Source organism: Solanum dulcamara, chromosome 8 (assembly GCF_947179165.1).
Source record: "Solanum dulcamara chromosome 8, daSolDulc1.2, whole genome shotgun sequence".
In the NCBI taxonomy this organism is placed as follows: Eukaryota; Viridiplantae; Streptophyta; class Magnoliopsida; order Solanales; family Solanaceae; genus Solanum; species Solanum dulcamara.
This window is the reverse complement of record NC_077244.1, coordinates 76,590,178-76,603,293: the sequence shown is the minus strand read 5'-3', so window position 1 is coordinate 76,603,293 and position 13,116 is coordinate 76,590,178. Positions and strand designations below refer to the sequence as shown.

The 13,116-nt window shown below is 33.2% G+C and overlaps 2 protein-coding genes across 3 annotated transcripts; one reads left to right on the top strand and one right to left on the bottom strand.

Moving 5' to 3' along the window:
• The first annotated feature begins 109 nt into the window (after positions 1-109).
• Positions 110-2,076, top strand: LOC129900918 (expansin-A6-like). The gene is made up of 3 exons (XM_055976002.1): positions 110-356; positions 706-1,024; positions 1,444-2,076. Exons 1-3 carry the CDS (start codon positions 203-205, stop codon positions 1,751-1,753), a joined length of 783 nt encoding a protein of 260 aa, XP_055831977.1. The 5' UTR covers positions 110-202; the 3' UTR covers positions 1,754-2,076.
• A 1,124-nt stretch (positions 2,077-3,200) lies between these two features.
• LOC129900258 (factor of DNA methylation 4-like) lies at positions 3,201-8,396 on the bottom strand. 2 transcript variants are annotated; one of them, XM_055975186.1, is made up of 7 exons: positions 7,988-8,390; positions 5,962-7,130; positions 5,595-5,776; positions 5,219-5,287; positions 4,840-5,127; positions 3,738-3,941; positions 3,201-3,651 (listed from the first exon to the last, which is right to left on the bottom strand). In XM_055975186.1, exons 1-7 carry the CDS (start codon positions 8,002-8,004, stop codon positions 3,421-3,423), a joined length of 2,160 nt encoding a protein of 719 aa, XP_055831161.1. In that variant the 5' UTR covers positions 8,005-8,390; the 3' UTR covers positions 3,201-3,420. The 2 variants fall into 2 exon arrangements, with proteins under 2 accessions (XP_055831161.1, XP_055831162.1); XM_055975187.1 differs by lacking the exon at positions 3,201-3,651 and having other exon boundaries at positions 3,737-3,957; positions 7,988-8,396.
• Between the last annotated feature and the right edge of the window lie 4,720 nt (positions 8,397-13,116).

The window sequence follows — 13,116 nt, the reverse complement described above, 5'->3', positions numbered from 1 at the left end:
GAAGAAAAGTTGAATTATCGTTTACTGCCATTTCCAAAAAGGGATATGTAATGCTACTATAATTACATCAACTGCCACTGATTCACTTTCCTAGCTCCCTCCATAAGTAGTCCTCTTTCCCTCCACAACTTCCTCCTCATCTTTCATCTCTTTCTTCATACATTTTCCCCTCTGTTTACTTCTTCTTTTTTATTCCACAGAAATGGGTTTTTTGAATGTGGCTTGGTGTGTTGCTTCTCTTTTTTCACTAATTTTACTAACAGCTGAAGCAAGAATCCCAGGTGTTTTTACTGCTGGAGCATGGCAGAGTGCTCATGCTACCTTCTATGGCGGTAGCGATGCCTCTGGCACTATGGGTATGTCACCATATCCACTATAATCTTATTCAACTCACCAACTACCATTTTTTCCTGCACATAATGTGCTTGAAATGCTTTATTGTTTTTGGTCTGTTTTTCTAGAATTTTCGTTCTATGTTCAAAGAAATGCAAGTAAATTTGTAAATCTATGGGTATGCCACCATTTTCAGCGTGTTTTGTGGTTATTTACATAAAGTACTTGAAATGCCCCATTTCTACTCTATTTTGCTCTTGTTCTCTAGCTTTTTGGTTCTATTTTCAGAGAAATGCAAGTCAATTTGTAGATCTAAAAGTATGATATAACTAAAATTTCAGACTAATTTTAAGATATGTAATGGATTTACAGGTGGGGCATGTGGGTATGGTAACCTATACAGTCAGGGTTACGGAGTGAACAATGGAGCACTGAGCACAGCTCTATTCAACAATGGACTAAGTTGTGGAGCGTGTTTTGAGATCAAGTGTGACAATTACCCACAATGGTGCCATCCCGGAAGTCCTTCCATCTTCATTACTGCTACTAACTTCTGTCCTCCTAACTATGCTCTGCCTAACGACAATGGCGGTTGGTGTAACCCTCCTCGTCCTCATTTCGACCTTGCCATGCCTATGTTCCTCCATATCGCTGAATACCGTGCCGGAATTGTCCCCGTCGTTTACCGCCGGTAAGATTTTCTTATCTTTCTTTGTCACTTACTGTGTTTTTGTGTGCCATTTTGGTTTGTTCTTCTGGTAGGTTCATTATTGGTTTTTGTCAGTTTTCTGTTTCATTTATTGGGGTAGAAGGAAAATAACCTCTCATATGTACAATTCGCATGCTTTTGCCCTATTAATTACTGTTATTGTACCCAGTACACAATTGTCACTATTGGGCTATGTCAGTAAATATAATTATTTCGATCCATAAATAATTTCGATCAAATATGAACTTGTCCGTAAATTCAAACGAGGCACAGTGCTCCATAATAATGTTAAACACCAACCCCTATGTAGTGGACCGCAGTAGTCGTTATTTTACAGCCTACATTCCACGTTAGCGTTTGGATGTCTAAATTAACCTGAGTTTTTCTATTTATTTACGCAGGGTGCCATGCAGGAAGCAAGGCGGAATAAGGTTCACAATTAACGGTTTCCGTTACTTCAACTTGGTTTTGGTTACCAACGTGGCAGGTGCAGGGGATATCGTGAGTCTTAGCATTAAAGGTTCAAAGACTGGTTGGATAAGTATGAGTAGGAACTGGGGGCAAAATTGGCAAACAAACTCAGTTTTGATTGGTCAGTCACTTTCATTTAGGGTTAGAGCTGGTGATAGACGGAGCTCTACTTCATGGAATATAGCACCTGCACATTGGCAATTTGGTCAAACTTTCATTGGCAAGAACTTCAGAGTTTAAACAGTGAAAGTGGAAAAAGAAATATGTTTGACTATTTTGGTTAATGGGTATTTTGGAGGATTGTGAAAGTAGTTAGAAAAAAAGAAAATGCTTTTCTGGAGTTGGGATTATGGAAAAGTAAGGTCTTTTTATTTATGGACTTTTTTTTTGTTTGGGTGAAGGGGAAGGGTTGGTGAGTTTTGTGATTTGAGAAGGGATGAAGTGTAGATGACAGAAGAGCTGAAGCGGCTGCAAAAACATGTAGCCCGCAGCTACTTTTAGGGATATATATTATATCATTATTAACTGTATTTTAGCCGTCATATGTTTTGATTATTGCATTATTCAGTTATTGTTATTATTTTTCTAATAGTTTGTTATATTTTTTTCACTGTTGTTTTTTCTTTTTATATCAAATCTAGGGTCTTCATGAATTAATAGTATACACTACTTTTTTTCAGACCTATGTATTTTATTAATTTGTAGTAGTTTAATTGAATATATGTACTATGTTATTTTTGGTATCTTCCAAGTTACAAGATTTCGATAAATCCATTTTTGGTACCTTAACGGACATTTTCTGGCCTTTAAAATATGCTAAATTGTTGAAAAGGGAAATTCATGGGTAGAAGCTTAGCCATTAAAAGCAGTTGAATATATTAGTGACATCCCAGGATAAATATGCTATATAATAACTGAATTCTACATGATAAAACAGAAATTTTCCGATGTAAAATCTTTTGTTTTTGCCCTTTTAAATCGATTTATTATATTTTTCAATGTTGTTGAATTTGACATGATGACACGTGTTGTACTATATTACTATATAGGACTATGGAGGAGTAGCCTAATTACATAGTTGAACTATAGTTTGCATATTCCAAGTAGTCTTTATGAAGGGGCAGCAGAAAGCACAATTTCATGGGAATTTTACAGACATCCATGAAGCACAGGAAATTATGTATGTCTGGATAATTGAGTAGAGAGTTCTACCCGATAATCATATTTACTTAGTATCATCATTGATCTCTTTCTTCGGTTATACTCTTAACACCATATAGTAATAAGATTTTTTACTCAATCAACAACAATATATCTAGTAATCTCACAAATGGAATTTGGGGAAAGTGGTGGGTATGTAGCCTTACCACCATTCTCTGTTTCACGCTGAAATAACTCCAATATAGAGAAATGGAGGATTGTAGTATAAATCAGTGAGAAAGAATGAAGAGTCAGGCAATATTCCTGAAAAACCAATGGAAGAGAGGAAGAGGATAAAATGAACAGGCTTTGTTGATAAAGAGAATGACAGAGCAGTGTGCTGTGAAAATACAGAGTACTCCTCTGTAAATCAGCTTTGTACTATCCAATGACTTTATCTTATATTTCTAGCTGTTGCCTGTTTGTGACCAAAATTCACACAATACTTGAAGATGCTATGTATCTAATGACAAAAGAAAGTAGCAGATAAAGAACAAACTGTCTCATCTGAAATTTAGAGCAAAATGAAGGGTGGCATAATAAAACTAATGAAGTTTTTGCAGACTTGAATATAGTTGAGCTTGCCTACTAGAATTAATCATGTGATGACAATCAATTCTCCCTACTTCTTTCCCCTCAACAACAACAACAACAACCCAGTGAAATTCCACAACTACTTCTTTCCCTTCAAAGTTTAGTCAAATGCTTTATCTTGTTTTCTTCCTATGCAACTTCCACTGTTTCAAAATGAATGCAACTCCTTCGTTCAATGATGCAATTCTTTTTTCCTTGTTATTCCACAACTGAGGTACTGGATACCTGCCACTGGGGTTATGCACATTCAACTCATTTAACGCAGTTACCACAGCTTGATACACTTCATCACCACATTCGGCCTTCAGTTCCTTCAATTTCTCATCATTTTCATCAATTATTTCCTGAGAAAGCAAAAGTAAAGATAAAAATCGCATGAGTAAAGATTAAAAAAAAAAAACATGTAATATTAGTTAAAAAGAGTACATACCTCAGCGGTTTGACCCTTTTGGATAATCTTATACGGATGCCAGTTTGGATCCCTCAGGTAGTCCTCCCACAACGAACATACTGCCAATGCTTTCTCTGCTGCTTCTTCAGAATTAAATTTTTTTTTGGCAGCAGCATGGAATGGCTTCTCATCAAGTTCCCCCATTCTCTTGACACAGATAAAAGCACCGCTCTCCCTTAAACCCTGTGAGAAAATAAATCTAAGCACTAATTAACTAGAGCAAAGGGAAAGAACATGAAGATTGCACATAAAATTGCTGTTCATACAGAACAGGTTGGCAGGTTGAGATTGAAATCATCTTCATGTTATGGAAATACTTTTATAAACATTAATCATCGAGGCATGTTTGTAGGTCTGATTTAATCATTTGCACTTCCATGCAGTATTAGCAAGCTTTAGCTAATTATGAATGAGAATCTCTGAGAAACAAATATTACAGAGGAAGAAGTATGATGAATTTGAAAGACCAAAAAAGAAATTAATTAATGGAGCATGTCATGAAGAATGGTAAGAACTGGGGGGGGGGGGGGGAATTAATAACAAACAAGCAACAAGTATGATAAATTGAAATGACCAAAAAAATGTTAATGATCATCTATGTATAAAATTATATTGATTAAAGCAAGGACATACTTGGGGGGGAAACAATTCTAGGAGCAAAATAAACTATCCAGTTAGATTTACCATCTCCAGAAGGTTCCTCTGTGATGCATATCTCCAGAATTTTATAGAGAATTTTAAACTTTTAGCAGATACAAACTTGTGAATGACGATGGCACGTAATGTAGGTGGGCATACTGTTCAAGCAGTGATGAACTAGACTTCCCAAAAAGGCAGACGTATGGTATATTCATTTTTTCCTGGAAATCCATCTGTCACGTTTAAACTCCTAAGTAAATAGAAGGATTTTCTGCTCGTGAAGGTGAATAAAAATGCGTATTACTTTGGTGGACAAAAATAAAGTAAACCAAAACCTTTCTAAAGCATATATGTTTGCCTCCAATTTTCGTTCAGTAAAATCACATTGCTTCATTATAAACAAATATTTACGAGGATGAATTAAAAAAGTGTAAATGCTCACATTGATTAGTTCTTTACGGGCTTCCTGCACTTCGTCATTTGTAAGTCTTTCCTTTATAATTAGAGTTTGATTCAGTGTTTCCAAGCTATCAAGTTCTTCTTCACTCTCCTTGATCTCTTCTTGAATTGACTGCAGTTTCTTCTTAGCTTCGAGATCTCCTTCCTCATTCATGAGTCTCATCACTTCCACGGAACCCCTCAAGCGCTCAATCTGCAACTGTAGCGCTTGCTTCTGATCAAGGTTCGCTTCAAGTTCAATTATTCTTTTATGAAGTTGTTCCTTTACTCTCTGCAAATAAAAGCTCAAAGTCAATTGCTAAAAGCTATGGAGTATTGTGTTTTCACAGAGGCCGTTCTTAAGCCAAAAGTGCACAGCACACCTTATGATCTTCAGCCAATTGCAGCATTTTCTCATCTGCATTTCTCTGCTCCAAAATTGCCCTTTCATTCTGCAGATAAAGAATTTCAGAAAAAAAGCTATCAAGTTAAGCATCAGAAGACATATAAGGACCTGGAATTCGAATCAATTCCTATAACAATATTATCAGGCAAGCAAAGTGGTAGCAGAAAGGCGGTGATGACCACACTAGATATGCTCGAGTAACTCAAATTCCTTCCAATCAGATAGAGTTATGTGAAATATCTTTAAAAGGAATATCTGCAGTATTTTAACACCCAAAGAATATCATCTCTACTTCCCCTTTTGTGAAGTGTCACCTGCAAAAAAATGTACTTTCTGTATGCCTCTTTTCTTACCATCTCTTTCTGGAGGTCAAGCTTTCTTTTCTCACTCTTATTAAGTGCTTCGCGTTTTCTCAATTCTTGTTCTTGTAGCATCAATTGTTTTTTTTGAGCTTCAAGTTGCATTTTGCTTTTCTCATGCTCACGTATGAAATCATGGAGCTGATTGAATGCTTTATCCCGCATCATCTCCATCTCTAGGAAACAGATCATAGGACATTAGAGGAGGAAAACAACAAAAGAATGCACACAACTTCATGATATGACTTGCAAATTGTGCACAGGTGTATATTTTTGCATTGTGTCAAAGTGAAGCAATAAGATAGAGAAAAAATACTCTATGTGACTAGTTTACAACAAAGAGGCAAAAAGGAAAACGCACCGTCATTGTAGTTTTGGACCATCTCCTCCTTTCGACTCACCACATTAGCCATAAAACCCTCTGCTCTGCTTATTTTCTTCTTCATCTCTTCACATTCATTGTTCTTCATCTCTAACTCATTGGTCAAGTTGCATAGTAGCCTTGAATCTTTCCTCTTGTTCTCTTCTTGTATTCCAGAAACTGACTTAAGATCTCCATTTTTACGGAGATAATTACCAATGAAAGACTCAGCATTGTAATCTTCATCACGTGCAATCCAAGCATACAATTTATCATCTCGACATCTTACTGAATTCCAGTCTCTCTTCCCATGTTTATCTAATTCAAATGCTTTTTCGAACGCTATAGCATTCATGAATCCAGACCAATCCCCTTTAAATTCAACTATGGCATATCCGGTGTGACCCCGGTAGTTCCACAAAGGATGAACCTTCAGTGGATTAAACCCTTTCTCAATCCATTCCTTTTTTAGATTTGTTCCACTGTTACCTACATACCTCCCTCCCTTATATTCAACTGGGATATTGGCTACTATTCCCATCCAAGGAAAAACTATTGGATCATCCTTGGCATTGCTGATTTCTGGCCTACTAGCTGCTAGGAGAGGTTGGGGTTGCAGGCCATCTTTGGTACTTCTGGGAGGAGGTTTGGATACCACTCTGTTCTCCGCATTTAGTTTTCCCATTTTCAGGGGCTCTTCAGGACCATCAACAGGTCTATCCACTGCTTCAATGGTCCTAGCAGAAGACAGATTAAATTTTCCTCCGCCTTCAGACTTCTCAGTGATCTGAGGTGGCTCAACTGGATTACTCTTAGCATCTTGAGAAATCTTCCATGATAGCTCAGAACATCTTCTCTGACTTGATTCAGATGTGTTCTTGTCTGCATCTATGTACCTATCCAAGTACTTAAACAATCCCAAATGTCTAGCCTTGTCTCTAAAACTAGTACTCCTTGAATCTCTACCAATGCGGGAAGAATGCCGTAGAAGCTCTTGTGAATCATACTCTTTACTTGAATCCTGACAGTATGGGCATTTGAAATACTTCCCAGAACGTCTAATTTTGACTCTTTCATCTCTTAAATCTTTGTAGTATTTATACTTCAACTCTTCCAACTCCGAATCAGTGCTCCCACTTTTCCCTGATCTTCTATAAGACATCTTCAACCTGTAATAAGGTAAAAAACTAAATACAAGTTTTTGTTTTGTTGATAAACAAACTAATCTTGAGCTAACCAAGAATACTTGCCAAAGGAAATTGAAATGCACCAGGAAGAAAAATGTTTATTAGACAATGATAAGTAAGACAGATAAAGTAGAAGACTCAATTTTCAAATCTAGCTTCTTGTATTTTTCTTCCCTCTAACAAAATGTTATTGCTATTACTTGCCTTGCTGCATCAAGTGATTCAGCAACTCTCGGTCTCTCAGAATGAAAAGTGGAAAAGCAGAGAACGGAATATATGGAACAAGAAACTTCCTCACTTTTTGTGATCCAAGCTTCTTCTTCAGCACAACTTACCCTAGATCTTATTTCCCCAATCAGCGGAAATATGATATCTCTGCTTCATATCTTGATGAAGTAAGCTTCAATGAAACCATCTAATTTTGTATTAGCTGCTCATAAAATTTAAAAGACCAATCCCTTGAAGGGTGAATTCAACCTTGAACAAAATTTATCTATGTCCAATCCCCAGTAGCTCCCAACAGAACGAATATATATTTTTCCTAAAAGTTCAATAGAACTAGTATATAGTCCACACAAATGCCCTCAACTTAGTTTATCATCTAGAGATATATATTCATCGATCTACCCGATATATTATGTTTAAAGGGTGATCTGTCAATCCAGTTATACTTTGCCCTTTTAGCAGAGATTCAATTTTTCAACTCATTTATACTCTCTACAAAACAATCCACCCCAAAAGCCAGAACACAAAAATGAGGATAGTGTATGGAACAAAATAAATGCTAGAGACAGTAAAGTAAGTACAAGAAACAACCAAAGAGTATTACAGTTTGATACCTGAGCAGCAATTTCATTATAAAGTCCGGATTGCCTCAAATTTTTGTTTTGGAGATTCAGTCCATGAGTAGCAATATAAATTCATTTCTGTCTAGTTGCTCAGTATAAAAGGCAGACTGAAAAGAACAAAATACCAATTTGTTGTCCTATTTTCACATAGGATCCAAAGTAATCATAGCAATCAACACATACATCCACCTCGATGAATATAGTATACATTCCTTTGAATTATTGTTCTTCCAATCAAATGCTAATCCACGATTTAAAGGCAGCAGATGCATCATTTACTATACACACACAAACACATTCATTTTTTAAAAAAAAATTCTAAAATTTTCTGGACCTACCTCTGTTTTTAATCATATGATATCTAATTTTTATTTTTCACACTGATCCAGAACCCCCTTTTGTTTGATCCCTCCCCCCCACCCCCCCACCCCCAATCAAAACAGGAAATAAACAACATCTCTTGTTTTATATCACCAGAAATCAAAACATAAGAAGTAGCAGAAGGCAGAAGACTCTATAGAGCCGCGGAGCCAGATGGGGCTAGATGTTGAACCACTTTGGCTTCTTCCAGTATTAACCTTTCATATTTTAAACTCGTTAGTGAAAAAATTCCGTCATCACGTTGTGAAAAAAGAAAAAAAAAAGAGTTCACGTACCCGAAATCACAAAATCCGAATCTTCAAAACAGGAATCCCTTAAGCATTTTGCAAGTTTTTGAGTTGTACTGATCAAAAAAATTGAGAAAAAACATAGAATGTAAAGATTTTAGTCTCCGTTTCACTCAGAAGCCATTTGTACTGTCGATCTTTTTGTGAAGGAATATATAGAGATTTTTGGTCACGGCAGAGATGTGGAAGAAAGAAAATGCTGTGGAGAAACCACTTTCTCATACTCTGTTTTCAGAAAACTGAAATGGACAGAATATTTATAGCCTATTTTGGAAAACTCTTTAGTACTCCCTAGTCCTCCCTTTCTATATAAATTGAATTTTTTTTAATCATCCAAAATAAATATATAATTTTTTTAAAATTCAAAAATATATTACTTCCTCTCTCTACTTCATATTATTTGACTCGATTGACATGACATATTCTTTATAAAAATTTTAATGAAAAATATATTTTACTAAACTATCCTTAGTAATGATATTTTGAAAATCTAAACTTGATTACTATTATTTTACGTAACGAAGAAGGGTCAAAACTACCCTTCAAGTATTTGAAATAGATCAAATATATCCTTCAACTATTTTGGGTTCAAAACTATCCCTCTCATCTAATTATTGGATCACTTTTATCCTTTTTTTAACGGAATAAAATGTGGCATCAAATATGTAAATTATAATATCACGTAGACGTACACCTAAGCACACCATCCCACCCATTAAAAGATTCAACTTTCCCCCAATAACCTTAATTTCATCCTTACTTCATTTGCTTCTCCAATTCATAGTAGTTTTAATTTAGAATTTCGAATAACTCAAAGTTCAAGTGTTATGAATCATAGTATATAAAAAGTTAAAACTTGAGTTTCCATTTTAAGGCATACATTTAGCAATTTCTCACAATACAATTCCCCCCTTTCAATTGCCGGAGTAAAATTTTTCACTAACTTTTAGTTGGCAGAAAAACGCGGACCATTTAGCCGTAAGATGGAAGTTGGGAGAATTGATAGTAATATAGGAGAATTGGACCGCTGTAGCCACGGCTAAACAACGTTATTCCGACAGAAGTGCAATGGTTTGTGAAGATATAAACATGGTTGCTACCACCGCCACTTTGGAGATATTAGTTTTGGATGATCCAAATATAGTCACGATTTAACTTTCTTACCAAAAAAGATTTTTAAAATAATATGAATTTTCACAATTCTAAATTGAAACTATGAATTGGAGAAATAAATAGAGTAAGAATGAAATTAGAGTTATTAGAGAAGCTTGGATCTTTTAATGGGTGGGTGGGTATGCTTAGTTGGACGTTTATGTAGCGTTATAGATTATGCATTAGGTGCCATATCTTATTTCGTTAAAAGGAAGAGTACGTAGAAGTGATCCAATAGTTAGACGGGAGGGATAGTTTTAAACCCAAAAATAGTTGAAGAATATATTTGCTATTTCAAATAGATGAAGGATAGTTTTGGCCATTATTTAATACTTAAAATAATATTAAAAATTGGATAAAATTCGCTTGATTTATATTAAATTGAAGGAGTAATACTTGTCATCTATTAATTTTTGAGAGTCAATCTCTAAGACTTTAATCAATATTTTAAAATAATTTTTTTAAATAATATTTATATAAAATGACTTGCAATTTATAATACTCTTTATGAATTTTTAAATATTTTAATTATAAAATATTAAATTAAAGATTAATCAAATTAATTTTTAATTACAAATGTAACAAGTATTTGAGAGTGTTAATACTATTTTTGTGTGTGTGTATTTCATAATTTATATACTTGTCATTTATTGATTTTTGAGAGTCAAATACTTGTCATCTATTGATTTTTGAGAGTCAATCTCTAAGACTTTAATTAATATTTTAAAATAATTTTATTACTAATATTTATATAAAATGACTTGCAATTTGTAATACTCTTTATGTATTTTTAAATATTTTAATTATAAAATATTAAATTAAAGATTAATCAAATTAATTTTTAAATACAAATGTAACAAGTATTTGAGAGTGTTAGAACTATTATTTTTTGTGTGTATTTCATAATTTCTGTACCTACTTTAAAAAGCGCAATCTATCTGCAAACACTTAAAATTGGCATGACTTTCCACTTATACATCTCAAACAAGTCTTGCACATTTTAAACTCATATAGTAGGCTTCTATTTTGTTTTTTGACACTTTTTACTGACTCAACATAATATATGTGCTACACTAATTTTGAGCGCATCCTTCTTCTTCCTCACTCTTTCTCCCTGCCATCTTCTCTACTTTCCACCATCCTCCCACCGCACAAATTTTAAAAAAATCTAATTCCTTCGTTTTTTAGTTGTCATGTTGTTGTTTCCGATAGTTAATTTGAAGAAATTTTAAAACTAAATTATATTCCATTAATTCGATATTTTAAAATAAAAATTTAGATATTCAAAAATTATAAAAAAAAATAATATAAATTGAATTTTCTTTCAAATTAATATGATTAAAAATACATTTTAAAATGCTAGTCAAAATTTATATTATTTAGCTCTAAAAAGGAAACTATTGGTCCAATGTGATATCGATTAAATCGCAATGGAACATAATGTTATTAATTGATTTTTTAGAATTTATTTTACTCTCTCAACTTAATTTTCTTTGTAAACTAATTTCTCTTGTTTGTGGTGGAGTTTGAAAAGAAGAACGCAGGGAAAGAGGAAGAGGGCATAAAAAGAAGACGAAGAAAGGGGGTGGGGTTAGATAATCTGGAGAGAAAAAAGACGCAAATGTGAGTATTTTTTTTTTAAAAAAAATACATGTCACATGCGGATTTAATTATTTTTTCCATATAGGAGACGTTTGGCAATACGCGCTTAATTTGATTCTGAGAATATAACAAGGTGTTTATAATGTACAAAACTTATTTAAGGTAAAAAGTCATAAATTCCGTCAAATTTAAAAGTTTGTTGAGCTCTCAAAACATATTTCAAGTTTGGAATAAATGAACAGGTTAAGTTTAACATAGTTGAGTCGAAAAAATATAATTAAATTTTAAATCTCTTTTTTAAGATTTTCGCTTTTATTTATTGATAAAAATCTAGCCTAGACGCTTTATTTATCAGATTCAAAAGGATAATAATTATAGTTGCATACAGGGAACACTACCAAGCTATTAAATTTATTTTGGAATATCTTAAATGAAAGATTCTCTCTTTGACCATCACGTCATAACATTAAAAATGAAAACCTAAATATATACGAACTATTAGTTTTTGAGAACTAATTTGTACCAACGTTACAAATAACAAATGTTCTTTTTTTTTTTGCCTTTGTTCATGTATCGAATTGGATATGATAAATATATGTAGCTTCAATTAAATAGATCAATACATGCCTTTGAATTGAAATTGTTGAACTAACTAATGAAAAAACTAAAAGTATTACTACTTACTTAAAGAAATAAAAGTCATGAATTATTTGCTCCTATTTCGAATCCTTTGAGGAGGCAATACACTGACAAATTAACGTCCAAGCAATCTGCAAATCATATCAATTTGAATCAAGTCATTATATTTTTTGCGGTATAAGAAAAATTAAAATTTAGAGAAGTATAAATCAAAGAAATGAATAATATTGAAAACCAATTAATAAAGGAAAACATTTTCATTTGCCTTGAAAATAAAATGGAAAATGAATGGTCATCCATATATATATTCTTTATTGGTGATGTGACACTCCATGTGGTTTCTAAATTATGTCAAGTAAGCAATTACAACGTAAAAGTGATGTGAAATGGGCTTTGGGAGTTCAAAGAAATTAAAGATTGAATCTTCAATCTCATATGAGCATCAAGAACAATTATACAAAACAATCAAAATACAGAAAGACTAAAAGAGCTATTGAGAAAAACACAAATCTAAGTAATTTTTTACCTAAGACATATAAAAATGCAATCAATTATCTTAAATGTAAAGAAAAGGCTCATCTAAAATTGAGATGCAATCAATTAACACAAAGAAATGATGAAGAGAATCAAGAAACTAATTAGATTAACATTCAAATACGAGATATAATTCAAAGAGAGAAAACGATATATATGAACTCATACATGAATAATTCAAGAGAGGTTCAAGAGCAATGTATCCCAAAAGAAAGACCTAATGATCTATTTATAGTAGGATTTATATTTTAATCAAAATACTAAAATACCCTCTTAACTTTGGGCATCCTAATTTAAGTCCAAAAACATGAGTCTTTTTGGAGGGCTTCTAATTATCTTGAGTCTTGCTTATCACTTTTTAGATATTCACATAAGTATTGGGAAAATTACACAAATTGGATTCATTAGATAAAGTATTTATCGTCATAGCATTTGAAAAAGAATATTTTTAAGAAAAGCCTATACAAAAAAATTGCTCGAGCAATATAATGTGTTGTCATAGCGTTTAAATATGTCTTTCTGAAA